Raw genomic sequence first — 15,348 nt, forward strand, 5'->3', positions numbered from 1 at the left:
TCAACCAATTTTGTATCAATACTGCTACTGCCCCTTTTATCCCATGGGCTTCTATTTTGCTAACAAACCTACTATGTGGCACTTTATCAAACGCCTTTTTAAAGTCCATATACACAACATCAACTGCACTACCCTCATCCACCCTCTCTGTTACCTCATCAAAAAACTCAATCAAGTTAGTCAAACACGATTTGCCCTGAACAAATCTGTGCTGCCTCTCCTTTATTAGTCCATGTTCGTCCAAGTGGCTGTTAATTTTCTCCCGGATTATTTTTTCTAAAAGCTTCCCCATTAAACTGACTGGCCTGTAATTACCAGCTTTATCCTTCTTCCTTTTTTGAACAAGGGTGTAACATCTGCAATCCTCCAGTCCTCTGGCACCACCCCTGTATCTAAGGAGGATTGGAAGATTGTGGCCAACACCTCCGCAATTTCTACCCTTACTTTCCTCAGCAACCTAGGATGCATCCCATCCAGACTGGGTGACTTATCCACTTTAAGTACTGCCAGCCTTTCTAGTGCCTCCTCTTTATCTATTTTTATTATCTCACCCAGTATCCCGACAACCCCCTCGTTCACTGTAGCTTTTTAGAAAGTCATCTTCCTTGGTAAACACCGATGCAAAGTACTCATGTAGTACCTTAGCCATGCCTTCTGCTCCACCAATAGGTCTCCATTTTGGTCCCTAATCGACCCCACCACTCCTTTGACAACCCTTTTACTGTTAATATGCCTATAGAAGATTCCCTTTTATGTTAGCTGCCAATCTATTCTCGTGCTGTCTCTTTGCCCCTCTTATTTACTTTTTCACTTCTTCCTCTGTACTTTTTATATTCAGCCTGATTCTCTTTTGGATTATAAAGCTGACATCTGTCATACGCCCCCTTTTTCTGCTTCATCCTACTCTCTAGCATTAGAACATAAGAAATAGGAGCAGGAGTAGGCTATTCGGCCCCTCAAGCCTGCTCCGCCATTCAATAAGATCATGGCTGATCTTCTACCTCATCTCCACTTTCCTGAACTATCCCCATATCCCTTGATTCCCTTCAAAAATCTATCGATCTCTGTCTTGAATATACTCAATGGCTGAGCCTCCACAGCCCTCTGGGGAAGAGAATTCCAAAGATTCTGAGTGAAGAAATTTCTCCTCATCTCAATCCTAAATGGCCGACCCCTTATTCTGAGACTGTGACCCCTGGTTCTCGACTCCCCAGCCAGGGGAAACATCCTCCCTGCATCAGCCCTGTAAGAATTATGTATGTTTCAATGAGATCACCTCTCATTCTTCTAAACTCTAGAGAATATAGGCCCAGTCTACTCAATCTCTCCTCATAGGACAATCCCCCCCATCCCAGGAACCAGTCTGGTGAACCTTAATTGCACTCCCTCTATGGCAAGTATATCCTTTCTTAGGTAAGAAGATCAAAACTGTACACAATACTCCAGGTTTGGTCTCACCAGGGCCCTATATAATTGCAGTAAGACATCTTTACTCTTATACTCAAATCCTCTTGTAATAAAGGCCAATGTACCATTTGTTTTCCTAATTGCTTGCTGTACCTGCATATTAACTTTCAGTGATTCGTGTACAAGGACACCCAGGGCCCTCTGAACACCAACATTTCCCAATCTCACACCATTTAAAAAAATAACTCCTTCATCATCCAGGAAGCTATGTCCAATGTACCTAGACTATACCCAAGCCATCTCCTCTTCATAGACTGCCCATTGCTCCATTACAGTTCTGCCTGCCAGTCTTTAACTTCAACTTACCCGGGCCAGATCCCTCTTCAATTTGCTGATATTAGCCCTCCTCCAGTTAAGTATTTTTATTCTAGATTGCTCCTTGTCCTTCTCCATAACTAATGTAATCCTTATGATACTATGATCACTATTCCCTAGAAGCTTCAATGGATGTTTTAATGGAATTGGAGATATATATTTAATTGTGAATTACTTAATGGACACAATTCTTGGGATGAGCTTCAACACAATGATCGTGTAATGTGTTAAGTTGAATGGATAATTGTTTACTGCAGTGCGCAAAGGGTTAAACGTGCATCTTTTCCAGCTCTTTGCTCATTTTAGTCAAATATCTACTGTTACTGGCAGAGTGAGTTGGCACAGAGCCCACCACTGGCCCCGTCCCCGTCCCCGCTTATCACGGGCAGCCACCTATAACGGGCAAATGGCGTTGACCATTTCCCATCACCATCGGAGTTCATTACAAAGGCACCGCTTATAACGTATTAAATACACCGACTGTTTCAGACAGTTCAGTATTTACCCATTTAAAAAGCTCTGCTGATTTCAGGTAAAGTCGAGTCTTCAAGTAACTTCAATTAGCTGTTCGCACCTGGTTAAAATGCGAATACCTTAGTGACGAGATCTGGATAACATCTGGGATAAGCTGTTGCTAAGTGGAGATCTCCTGTTTTTAAAAAATATGTTGGTTACTTGGTTTTACCGCCCACCGCGTATAGAGGGGAAATCACATTAACACCAGCACACCCATTATAAATGGTGGGGACTGTGCCATTTACAATTGGCATCATCTGAGCCTATCAGCTTGTTTAGATTTGTAGAGGGCTGCGAGGGGTAAATGTTATAATTCAATGCCCCCGGCACTGAGCTACCCACAGTGGGGATGCGTACCAGAAATTCGCCCAGGAGGTCAGCGCATTTAACTAAAGCTGTGCCTGTTGGTTTCCACACCAGCTCTCACTATGTGCTCCCACCACACAAAGCTCAATACTGCGACTGGGAAATCGGGACACTTACCCCAAGGTTTGTGGGACCTTGCTGTGCGCAAACTGGCTGCCGCATTTCCTACATTACAACAGTGACTACATTTGAAATGTACTTCATTTTGGGATGCCCTGAGATCATTAAAGGCGCTTTATAAATGCAAATTCTTTCTTTCTTTTTATGGCAGTTTGAGAATTTGAATTGAGTTTAAAAAAGCTGGTGTCAATAAAAGTGACCATGAAGCTGTCGGATTGTCGTAAAAACCCGACTGATGTCCTTTAGGGAAGGAAACCTGCCGTCCTTACCTGGCCTGGCCTATATGTGACTCCAGTCTCACACCAAGATCGTTGTTTCTTAACTGCCCTCTGAAGTGGTCTAGCTGTGTGCTGATGACACCAAATTAGGTTGCATCATAAATAGTGTAGATGGGAGCAGAAAGTTGCAAAGGGACATTGATAGATTAAGTGAGTGGGCAAAACTGTAGCTGATGGAGTTCAATGTGGGAAAATGTGAGGTCATCCACTTTGGACCCAAGATAAATAGATCAGAGTATTTTCTAAATGGCGAGAAGCTAGGAACTGTGGAGGAGCGGAGAGATTTAGGGGTCCATGTACAGAAATCACTAAAAGCTAGTGGACAAGTACAAAAAACAATTTAAAAGGCCAATGAAATGTTGGCCTTTATCGCCAGAGGGCTGGAATACAAAGAGGTGGAAGTTATGTTACAGTTGTACAGAGCTCTGGTTGGACCCCCATCTGGAGCACTGTGTTCAGATCTGGGCACCGCACCTCATAAGAACATAAGAACATAAGAAATAGGAGCAGGAGTAGGCCAATCGGCCCCTCGAGCCTGCTCCGCCATTCAATAAGATCATGGCTGATCTGATCCTAACCGCCAATCTACTATCACAGAACCATCTCCTGAATCTAACAGAATTAGACACACGAAATAGGAGCAGGACCAGGCTACACGGCCCCTGGGCCCGCTCCGCTACCCACAGGGCCATGACCGATCCGAACCTAGACTCATGTCCAAATTCCTGCCCGCTCCCCGTAACCCTTAATTCCCTTTACTTCTAGGAAACTGTCTATTTCTGTTTTAAATTTATGTAATGATGTAGCTTCTACAGCTTTTTGGGGCAGCATATTCCATGGACCTACCACCCTCTGAGTGAAGTAGTTCCTCCTCATCTCAGTTTTGAAAGAGCAGCCCCTTATTCTAAGACTATGCCCCCTAGTTCTAGTTTCACCCATCATCGGGAACATCCTCCCCGCATCCACCCAATCCAACCCCTTCACAATCTTATATGTTTCAATAAGATCGCCTCTCATTCTTCTGAACTCCAATGAGTAGAGTCCCAATCTACTCAACCTCTCCTCATATGTCCATCCCCTCATCCCCGGGATTAACCGAGTGAACCTTCTTTGTATTGACTCGAGAGCAAGTATGTCTTTTCTTAAGTATGTACACCAAAACTGTATGCAGTATTCCAGGTGCGGTCTCACCAATACCTTGTACAGCTGAAGCAATACCTCCCTATTTTTATATTCTATCCCCCTAGCAATGAAAGCCAACATTCCATTGGCCTTCTTAATCACTTGCTGCACCTGCATACTAACCTTTTGAGTTTCCTGCACCAGGACCCCCAGATCCCTTTGTACTTCAGTACTTTCCAGTTTCTTGCCATTAAGATAATAACTTGCTCTACGATTTTTCCTGCCAAAGTGCATAACCTCACACTTTCCAGTATTGTATTCCATCTGCCAAATCTCTGCCCACTTACTTAGCCTGTCGATGTCCCCTTGCAGGTTTTTTATGTCCTCCTCACTCACTACTTTCCCTCCCATCTTAGTATCATCTGCAAACTTTGATATGTTACACTCGGTCCCCTCCTCCAAATCGTTAATATAGATTGTAAAGAGTTGGGGACTCAGCACTGACCCCTGCGGAACACCACTAGTTACTGATTGCCAGTCTGAGAATGAACCATTTATCCCAACTCTCTGCCTTCTGTTAGATAGCCAATCCTCTATCCATGCCAGAATATTACCCCCAATCCCGTGATTTTTCATCTTAAGCAATAATCTTTTGTGTGGCACCTTGTCAAATGCCTTTTGGAAGTCTAAATACACTACGTCCACTGGTTCCCCTTTATCCACCCAATATGTTACTTCCTCAAAGAACTCCAGCAAATTTGTCAAACATGACTTCCTCTTCATAAAACCATGCTGACTTTGTCCTGGTAAATTATGATTATCCAAATGTCCTGTTACTGTCTCCTTAATAATGGACTCCAAAATTTTACCTACCACAGATGTTAGGCTAACCGGTCTATAGTTTCCAGCCTTCTGTCTACTGCCCTTTTTAAATAAGGGTGTTACATTAACAGTTTTCCAGTCTGCCGGGACCTTTGCTGAGTCCAGGGAGTTTTGGAAAATTATTACTAATGCATCCACAATCCCTACCGTCACTTCCCTCAAGACCCTAGGATGTAAGCCATCAGGTCCAGGTGATTTATCCGCCTTGAGTCCCATTATTTTACCGAGTACCACTTCCTTAGTGATTTTGATCGTGTTTAGCTCCTCCCCCCCTATAGCCCCCTGTTTGTCCAGTGTTGGGATATTCTTAGTGTCCTCTACTGTAAAGACTGATACAAAATATTCATTCAGTGTTTTTGCCATCTCCATATTTCCCACCACTAATTTCCCGGTCTCATCCTCTAAGGGACCAACATTTACTTTAGCCACCCTTTTTCTTTTTATATAACTATAAAAACTCTTACTATCTGTTTTTATATTTTTTGCTAATTTACTTTCATAATCTATCTTCCCTTTCTTAATCAATCTTTTTGTTATTTTTTGCTGTCTTTTAAAGTTTTCCCAATCCTCTATCCTCCCACTAGATTTGGCTACCTTATATGCCCTTGTTTTTAGTCGAATACTATCCTTAATTTCTTTACTTAGCCACGGATGGCTGTCTTTTCTTTTACACCCTTTTCTTCTCAGTGGAATATATATTTTTTGGAAGTTTTAAAATAACTCCTTAAATGTACACCACTGATCATGTATCGTCTTACCCTTTAATCTATTTTCCCAATCCACTCTACTCAATTCCGCTCTCATACCTTCATAGTCTCCTTTATTCAAGCTTAGCACGCTTGTTTGAGATCCAACCTTCTCACCCTCTAATTGAATATGGAATTCAACCATGTTATGGTCACTCATTCCAAGGGGATCCTTTACTAGGACATTTTTAATTAATCCTGTCTCGTTACACAGGACCAGATCTAAGGTTGCTTGCCCCCGGTCGGTTCAGTTACATACTGCTCAAGAAACCCATCCCTAATACACTCAATGAACTCATCCTCAAGGCAGCCCTGCCCAATTTGATTTGTCCAATTAATATGATAGTTAAAATCCCCCATAATTATAGATGTTCCCTTATTACAAGCCTCAACTATTTCCTGATTGATACTCCGTCCAACAGAGTTGCAACTGTTCGGAGGCCTATAGACTACGCCCACTAGTGTTTTTTTCCCCTTATTATTCCTTATCTCCACCCAAACTGTTTCATTATCCTGATCTTTTGACCCAATATCATTTCTCTGTATTACAGTGATTCCTTCCTTTATTAACATAGCCACCCCACCTCCCCTTCCTTCCTGCCTGTCCTTCCTGATCGTTAAATAACCTGGTATGTTTAATTCCCAGGCATTGTCACCCTGCAGCCATGTTTCTGTAATGGCCACAAGATCATACCCATATGTAGTTATTTGTGCCATTAACTCGTCTATTTTGTTACGAATGCTACGTGCATTCAGATAGAGAACTTTCAAAGATGTTTTGTGACACTTGCCCTTTTTATTACTTTACCTTTTACTCCATACCTTCTGCCCCTTCCTGACACGCACTGGTTTTTAATTTCCCCACTGCTACCTAAGTCTATGACCTTCTCTGTTGTCATTTTTATTATTTGCTCTCTAGGAACCTCCCCCCCACTAGTTAGTTTAAAGCCCTCTCTACAGCCCTAGTTATATGATCCGCCAGGACTCTAGTCCCAGCACTGGCCAAGTGAAGCCCGTCCCAACGGAACAGCTCCCTCCGGCCCCAGTACTGGTGCCAGTGTCCCAGGAAGCAAAACCCATTTCTCCCACACCAGTCTTTGAGCCACGCATTTAACTCTCTAATTTTATTTGTCCTAGCCAAATTCGCTCGTGGCTCAGGTAATAATCCAGAGATTATTACCCTTGAGGTTCTGTTTTTTAATTTGACCCCTAGCTGCTCATACTCCTTTAACAGAACCGGCTTCCTAGTCCTATCTACGTCGTTTGTAGCAACATGGACCATGACAACTGGATCCACCCCCTCCCACTGCAAGTTTCTTTCCAGCCCAGAGGAGATGTCCTTAACCCTGGCACCGGGTAGGCAACACAGCCTTCAGGACTCTCGCTCTCGGCTGCAGAGAACTCTATCTATCCCCCTAATAATACTATCCCCTACCACTACAACATTTCTATTTACTCCCCCCTCTTGAATGGCCCCCCATTCCACGGTGCTGTGGCCAGGTTACTCATCCTCCCTGCTGTCCCTGCTCCTGTCCCCACAGGGAGTAAGAACCTCGCACCTGTTGGACAAGAGCAAGGGCTGCGGCTCCTCCAACACTACCTCCTGGATCCCCGTACCTGCCTCACTCGTAGTCACACCGTCCTGCCCCTGACCATGGGCTACATCTGAATTAATTAACTTCATAGGTGTGACCACCTCCTGAAACACAGAGTCCAGGTACTTCTCCCCCTCCCTGATGTGTCACAGTGTCTGAAGCTCAGACTCCAGCTCATCAACATGGAGCTGGAGTTCCTGTAGCAGCAGACACTTGTCACAGACGTAATCACTGTGAGCCTCAATGGGGTCCACCGGCTCCCACATCTCGCAACAGTAACACATCACCTGCTCCATTCTATGTAATTAATTAAATTTTTTATTGTTAGTTATGGACACCCTCTGCCCGATTTTAGATGCTAGTATCCCCTTTAATTAATTGGATTTAAATTAAATCAATCCCTCTAATTACACCAGTTAAATGGTTTACCAACAGTCACTCTGCACCAGAAAGGCCTTATTAACTACAACCCACAGAGTTAAAGTTTGAAAAGAGCACCTAACACCCCACTTACCCTAACTCACACTTATCCAAACTCACAGCACTCTCTGCTGACTTGCACTCAGTGCTTGCTCGCACTAGCACTGGTCTTTTTATACTGTTTGTTTGTTTACAGCCAAATGAGTCACCCCTGCTGATTGGTTAGAAAACTGGTTTCCACTGCCTGCTGTGCCAATTTACTCCTACTACAGTGTAACCTTGTTTTACTCTTCTTAAACCAACAGAATCCCAAATATTTAACTTTTCCCCTTTACTTAAACTGCTTAAGTAATCTTATCAAGAATGATTTAAAGAGAAATAACAATTAAAGAACTCTCACACTTACCCAAACTCACAGCACTCTCTGCTGACTCGCACTCAGTGCTTGCTCGCACTAGCACCTCAGGAAGGATATACTGGCCTTGGAGGGGCTGCAGCGCAGAGTCACCAGAATTATACTGGGGCTAAAAGGGTTAAATTACGAGGACAGGTTGCATCGACTAGGCTTGTATTCCCTTGAACATGGAAGATTAACAGGTGATCTAATTAAGGTGTTTAAGATGATTAAAGGATTTGATAGGGTAGATAGAGGGAAACTATTTCCTCTAGTGGGGAGTCCAGAACAAGGGGGCAAAGCCTTAAAATTAGAGCTAGGCCGTTCAGGGGTGATGTCAGGAAGCTCTTCTTCACACAAAGGGCAGTGGATTCTGGAATGCTCTCCCCCAAAAAGTTGTTGAGGCTGTGGATCAATTGAAAATGTCAAAGCTGAGATTGATAGATTTTTGTTGGGTAAAGGTATTAAGGGTTACGGAACCAAGGCGGGTAGATGGAGTTAAGATACAGATCAGTCATGATCTAACTGAATGGCAGAACAGGCTCGAGGGGCTGAATAGCCTCCTCTTGTTCGTAAGCCACTCAGTTCGATCAAACATTGAGCATCTAGGGATGGGCAATCAATTAAAGGATTAAAGGACTTGATAGGGTAGATAGAGAGAAACTATTTCCTTTCCAGCGGTGTCCACATCTCAAGATTGAATAATAATTTTTAAAAACAGTAGCTGATGAAAAGTTGCATCCAAGCAACTGAAAGGAGGCTGTGGTGGGGAAACCAGGCCTTGTCCTTCTCACGGCTACAGAGAAAGGGTGGGAGGCAGTGGCACTTTGGAGTGGGAAGGTGCAGTGGGAGACTTGAATGGTGAAAGTGACGATGTCCATTTTATGTTCCAGTGGTCTCGGCTCTGAACAAGGCCTGGTGTGTTCACTGCTTCGCCTGCTCCACCTGCAACACCAAGCTCACCCTGAAGTAAGTATCTGGCTCTGTCATCGCTCCCATTGACCAATGGGCCTTTCAGGCTGCTCCACATTCACAACTTCAAACTCACCTTCACATGGAGCCGAACAATCAAGTCACAGAAATTCGGCCCATTGCGTCAATGCTGGTGCTAACCCCTCAACTAGAATCATAGAATCGTCCATATTCACCACTTCAGATTCTCTCAAGTCTCTCCTCATAATTATAGTCTCTCAATGCAGAATGGATCTGTACAGACCACCAAGATTGAAGACTTGATCCCTGCTTTGTGCTCGTTGGCTGATCTCAGGGCTGTTAAAATTGCCCAGTGCCTTTGGGATGGGGAGGGGTAAAATCAGCCAGGGCTCTTGCTTCTAATTGCTATTTGTCAACTCCCACTGTACAGTACTTGTTGGAGGACATTACGTGAGGACAGGATTCATAGAATCATATAATCTTCCAGCACAGATGGAGGTCATTCAGCCCATCATGACCGTGCCGGCTCTTTGATAGAGCTAACAACTCGCTGCGTAAAAAGAATTCTCCTCACCCTCCCCTCTGGTTCTTTTACCAATGACCTTAAACCTGTGTCCTCTGGTTACCGACCCTTCTGCCAGTGGAAACAGTCAAAATCCTTCATAATTTTAAACACCTCTATTAAATCTCCCCATAACCACCTCTGTTCTAAGGAGAACAAGCCCCAGCTTCTCCAGTCTCTCCACGTAACTGAAGTCTCTCATCCCTGGTACCATTCTAGTAAATCTCTTCTGCCTCCCTCTCTCAGACCTTCACATCCATCCTAAAGTGTGGTGTCCAGAATTGGACATAATACCCCAGCTGAGGCCTAACCAGAGATTTGTGTAGGTTTAGCATGACTTCCTTGCTTTTGTACTCTTATGCCTCTATTTATAAAGCCCAGGATTCCCATTTTGTTAACAGCCTTGTCAACTTGTGTGGAAATAGGATAAGAATAGGTAGCTCAACTAGAGGAACCCACTCTAATCCCATTTCTGTATGTACTAGCCCTCAGCGTTTCATGCTGACATCAGCCTTCTGGGAGCCCAGGCAGCTTTTGGTGACAAAAATTAGTGCAAATATGGGCACACTCACCCTGCTGCTCCTTCTACCCGAGTTCAGCTGCTGATGCACCAGACTGGGTCCCTCTCTCCTCTCTCCCATGTTAGGACAAGGACTGCAGCCTTGGTTAACAGGAACTCTCCAGAGAATACTGTTAAGAGCAGTGAGGGAGCTGGTCTGCTACATTAACAGCAGGAGAGAGGTGGGAGTGGGGCTTAGGAGAAGGAAATGGATGTCAATCAAAGGAAAAATTAAGGGGTAATAATGGAGGGAGGGAAGGGTGTTATGGAAGGTAATGATCTATCCAGTTGTAACCAGAGAATCTCCTGCAATGGCTTCTCTTCTCGCTCCCGCACCTTTACCTTTGGAGTACCCCAAGGATCTATCCTTGGCTCCATTCTATTTCTCACCTACATGCTGCCCCTTGACGACATCATCCAAAAACACATCATCAGGTTCCACATGTATGCTGACGACACCCAGCTCTACCTCACCACCGCCTCTCTCTACCTCACCACCGCCTCTCTCTACCTCACCACCGCCTCTCTCTACCTCACCACCGCCTCTCTCTACCTCACCACCGCCTCTCTCTACCTCACCACCGCCTCTCTCTACCTCACCACCGCCTCTCTCTACCTCACCACCGCCTCTCTCTACCTCACCACCGCCTCTCTCTACCTCACCACCGCCTCTCTCTACCTCACCACCGCCTCTCTCTACCTCACCACCGCCTCTCTCTACCTCACCACCGCCTCTCTCTACCTCACCACCGCCTCTCTCTACCTCACCACCGCCTCTCTCTACCTCTCCACTGCCTCTGCTTGTTCGACATCCCATCATAAATTTCCTCCAATTAAACCTTGTTCACAACCTTGACGTCCTATTTGACCCAGAGCTGAGCTTCCGATCCCATATCCTCTCCATCACCAAGACCGTCTACTTCCACCTCCGTAACATCACCCGTCTCCACCCCTGCCTCAGGCACTCTGCTGCTGAAACCCTCATCCATGCCTTTATTATCTCCAAACTCGACCATTCCAATATAATTGCAAAATACTGCGGATGCTGGAAATCTGAAATAACAATGTTCCCCCATCTTCCACCCTCCATAAACCTGAGCTGATTCAAAGCTCTGCTGCCTGTGTTCTAACTCGCACCAATTCTCGTTCACCCATCACCCCCTGTGCTCACTGACCGACATTGGCTCCCGGTTCGGCAACGCCTCAAATTTAAAACTCTCATCCTTATTTTCAAATCTCTCCATGGCCTCGCCCCTCCCTATCTCTGTAACCTCCTCCAGCCTACAACCCGCCGAGACGTTTGCGCTTCTCCAATTCTGGCCTCTTGTGCATTTTCCTTCGCTCCACCATTAGCGGCCGTGCTTTCAGTTGCCTAGGCACTAAGCTCTGGAATTCCCTCTCCAAACTGCTCTGCCTCTCTACCTCTCTCTCTCCTCCTTTAAGATGTTCCTTAAAACCTACCTCATTGACCATAAGAACATAAGAAATAGGAGCAGGAGTAGGCCATTTGGCCCTTCGAGCCTGCTCCGCCATTCAATGAGATCATGGCTGATCTTCTGCCTCAACTCCATTCACCGGCCCTATCGCCATATCCCTTGATGCCCTTACTAGTCAGAAATCTGTCGACTTCTGTTTTGAATATACCCAATGACTGAGCCTCCACAGCCCTCTGGGGTAGAGAATTCCAAAGATTCACCACCCTCTGTGTGAAGAAATTTCTTCTCATCTCAGTCCTGAATGGCCTACCCTTTATCTTGAGGCTGTGGCCCCTGGTTCTAGACTCCCCAGCCAAGGGAAACATTCTCCCAGCATCCACCCTATCAAGCCCTGTAATAATTTTGTATGCTTCAATGAGATCCCCTCTCATTCTTCTGAATTCAAGAGAATACAGGCCTCGTTTACTCAATCTCTTCTCATCCGACAGTCCCGCCATCCCAGGAATCAATCTCGTGAACCTTCATTGCACTCCCTCTATGGCAAGTATATCCTTCCTTAGGTAAGGAGACCAAAATTGTACACCGTACTCCAGGTGTGGTCTCGTCAAGGCCCTATATAATTGGAGTAAGACTTCTTTACTCCTGTACTCAAATCCCCTTATAATGAAGGCCAGCATACCATTTGCCTTCCTAATGGCTTGCTGCACCTGCACATTCACTTTCAGTGACTCATGTACAAGGACACCCAGGTCCCGTTGAGCATCTGCATTCCCCAATCTTTCACCATTTAGGAAATACTCTGCCTTTCTGTTTTTTCTACCAAACTGGATAACTTCACATTTATCCACATTATATTCCATCTGCCATGTTCTCGCCCACTCACTGAGCCTGTCAAGATCCGCTTGAAGCCTCTTCACATCCTCTTCGCAACTGACGCTGCCACCTAGCTTTGTATCATCAGCAAATTAGGAAATGTTACATTTAGTCCCCTCGTCCAAACCATTGATATAGATTGTGAATAGCTGGGGCCCAAGCACCGGTCCTTGCGGTATCCCACTAGTCACAGCCTGCCATCCTGAAAAAGACCCATTTATCCCTACTCTTTGTTTTCTGTTTGTTAACCAATTCTCAATCCATGCTGGTATATTACCCCCAATTCCATGTGCCCTAATTTTGTTCACCAACCTCTTGTGTGGGACCTTATCGAAGGCCTTCTGAAAATCCAAATACACCACATCTACTGGTTCCCCTTTGTCTACTCCACAAGTTACATCCTCAAAGAACTCCAATAGGTTTGTCAAACAGCATTTCCCTTTCATAAATCCATGTTGACTCTGCCCAATCTTACTATTAGTTTCTAAGTGCCCAGTTATTGCATCTTTATAATAGATTCCAGCAGTTTCCCAACTACTGATGTGAGGCTAACAGGTCTGTAGTTCCCCATTTTCTCTCTCCCTCCTTTCTTAAATAACGGGGTTACATTTGCTATCCTCCAATCTGCAGGAACCGTTCCAGAATCTATAGAATTTTGGAAGATGACAACCAATGCATCCACTATCCCAATGGCCACCTCTTTCAAAACCCTAGGATGTAGGTCAACCGGTCCTTGGGATTTATCGACTTTTAGCCCCATTAATTTTGCTAGTACTGTACTTTTTTTTTTACCTAATAATAATTTCTTTAAGTTCCTCATTCTCGTCACACCCTTGGTTTCCTCGTATTTCTGGGAGGATTTTTGTGACTTCCTCCGTGACGACAGAAACAAAGTATTTATTTAATTTCTCTGCCATTTCCTCATTCATAGAAACATAGAAGATAGGAGCAGGAGTAGGCCATTCGGCCCCTCGAGCCTGCTCCGCCATTCAATGAGATCATGGCTGATCATCCAAATTCAGTACCCTGTTCCTGCTTTCTCCCCATATCTCTTGATCCCTTTAGCCTTAAGAAATATATCCAACTCCTTCTTGAATATATTTAATGAATTGGCCTCTACTGCCGCCTTTGGCAGAGAATTCCACAGGTTCACCACTCTCTGGGTGAAGAAATTCCTCCTCATCTCTGTCCTAAATGGCTTGCCCCTTATCCTTAGACTGTGACCCCTGGTTCTGGACTCCCCGACCATCGGGAACATCCTTCCAGCATCTAGTCTGTCTAGTCCTGTCAGAATTTTATAAGTTTCGATGAGATCCCCTCATTCTTCTAAACTCCAGCGAGTACAAGCCCAATCGACCCAATCTCTCCTCATACGTCATTCCTGCCATCCCAGGTATCAGCCTGGTGAATCTTCGCTGCACTCCTTCCATGGCAAGAACATCCTTCCTCAGATAAGGCGACCAAAACTGCACACAATACTCAAGATGTGGTCTCACCAAGGCCCTGTACAACTGCAGCAAGACATCCTTGTTCCTGTACTCAAACCCTCTCGCTACGAAGGCCAACATACCATTTGCCTTCTTAACTGCCTGCTGCACCTGCATGCTTACTTTCAGCGACTGGTGCACAAGGACGCCAGGTCTTGTTGCACTTCCCCTTCTCCCAATCTATTGCCATTTAGATAATAATCTGCCTTCCTGTTTTTGACACCAAAGTGGATAACCTCACATTTATCCACGTTATATTGCATCTGCCATGCTTCTGCCCAATCACCCAACCTGTCCAAATCATACTGGAGTTTCTCGGCATCCTCCTCACAGCACACACGCCCACCCAGCTTTGTGTCGTCTGCAAACTTGGAGATATTACATCTAGTTCCCTCGTCCAGATCATTAATATATATTGTGAATAGCTGGGGTCCAAGGACCGATCCCTGCGGTACCCCACTAGTCACTGCCTGCCACTCGGAAAAAGAGCCGTTTATTCCAACTCTTTGCTTTCTGTCTGCCAACCAGTTCTCTATCCAAGTCAATACCTTGCCCCCAATCCCATGTGCCTTAATTTTACACGCTAATCTCTTATGTGGGACCTTATCGAAAGCCTTTTGAAAATCCAAATACACCACATCCACTGGTTCTCCCTTATCTATTTTACCAGTTACATCCTCAAAAAATTCCAGTAGATTAGTCAAGCACAATTTACCTTTTGTAAATCCATGTTGACTTTGTCCGATCCGGTCACTTTTTTCCAAGTGCTCTGCTATTACATCCTTCATAATGGACTCTAGCATTTTCCCCACTACCGATGTCAGGCTTACCGGTCTGTAATTCCCCGCTTTCTCTCTACCACCCTTTTTGAACAGTGAGGTAACATTAGCTACCCTCCAATCCATGGGTACTGTTCCAGGGTCTATCGAATTTTGGAAGATGACCAGCAATGCATCTACTATTTCTAGGGCCACTTCCTGAAGTACCCTAGGATGTAGATTATCAGGCCCTGGGGATTTATCGGCCCTCAATCCCATCAATTTCCCCAACACCATTTCCCTACAAATACTGATATCTATCAGTTGCTCCCTTTCATCAGACCCTATGTTCCCCGACATCTTTGGGAGGTTATTTGTGTCCTCCTTTGTGAAGATAGAACAAAAGTATGTATTTAATTGTTCTGCCATTTCTTTGTTTCCCATTATAAATTCCCCTGATTCTGACTGCAACGGACCGACGCTTGACTTCACCAATCTTTTTCTCTTCACATATCTATA

General features: G+C 44.8%; 1 protein-coding gene across 1 annotated transcript in view; it reads left to right on the top strand.

The window, feature by feature from the left end:
* Positions 1-15,348, top strand: part of LOC147116083 (LIM and senescent cell antigen-like-containing domain protein 2) — a 79,219-nt gene that overhangs the window by 10,341 nt on the left and 53,530 nt on the right. Inside the window, exon 5 of the mRNA XM_085990794.1 lies at positions 9,115-9,190. Coding sequence (XP_085846920.1) covers positions 9,115-9,190 — 76 coding nt within the window. The remainder of the gene's footprint in view (positions 1-9,114; positions 9,191-15,348) is intronic.

Source organism: Somniosus microcephalus, chromosome 6 (genome assembly GCF_052327205.1).
Source record: "Somniosus microcephalus isolate GS21.2 chromosome 6, FLI_Smic_1.0, whole genome shotgun sequence".
Classification (NCBI taxonomy): domain Eukaryota; kingdom Metazoa; phylum Chordata; class Chondrichthyes; order Squaliformes; family Somniosidae; genus Somniosus; species Somniosus microcephalus.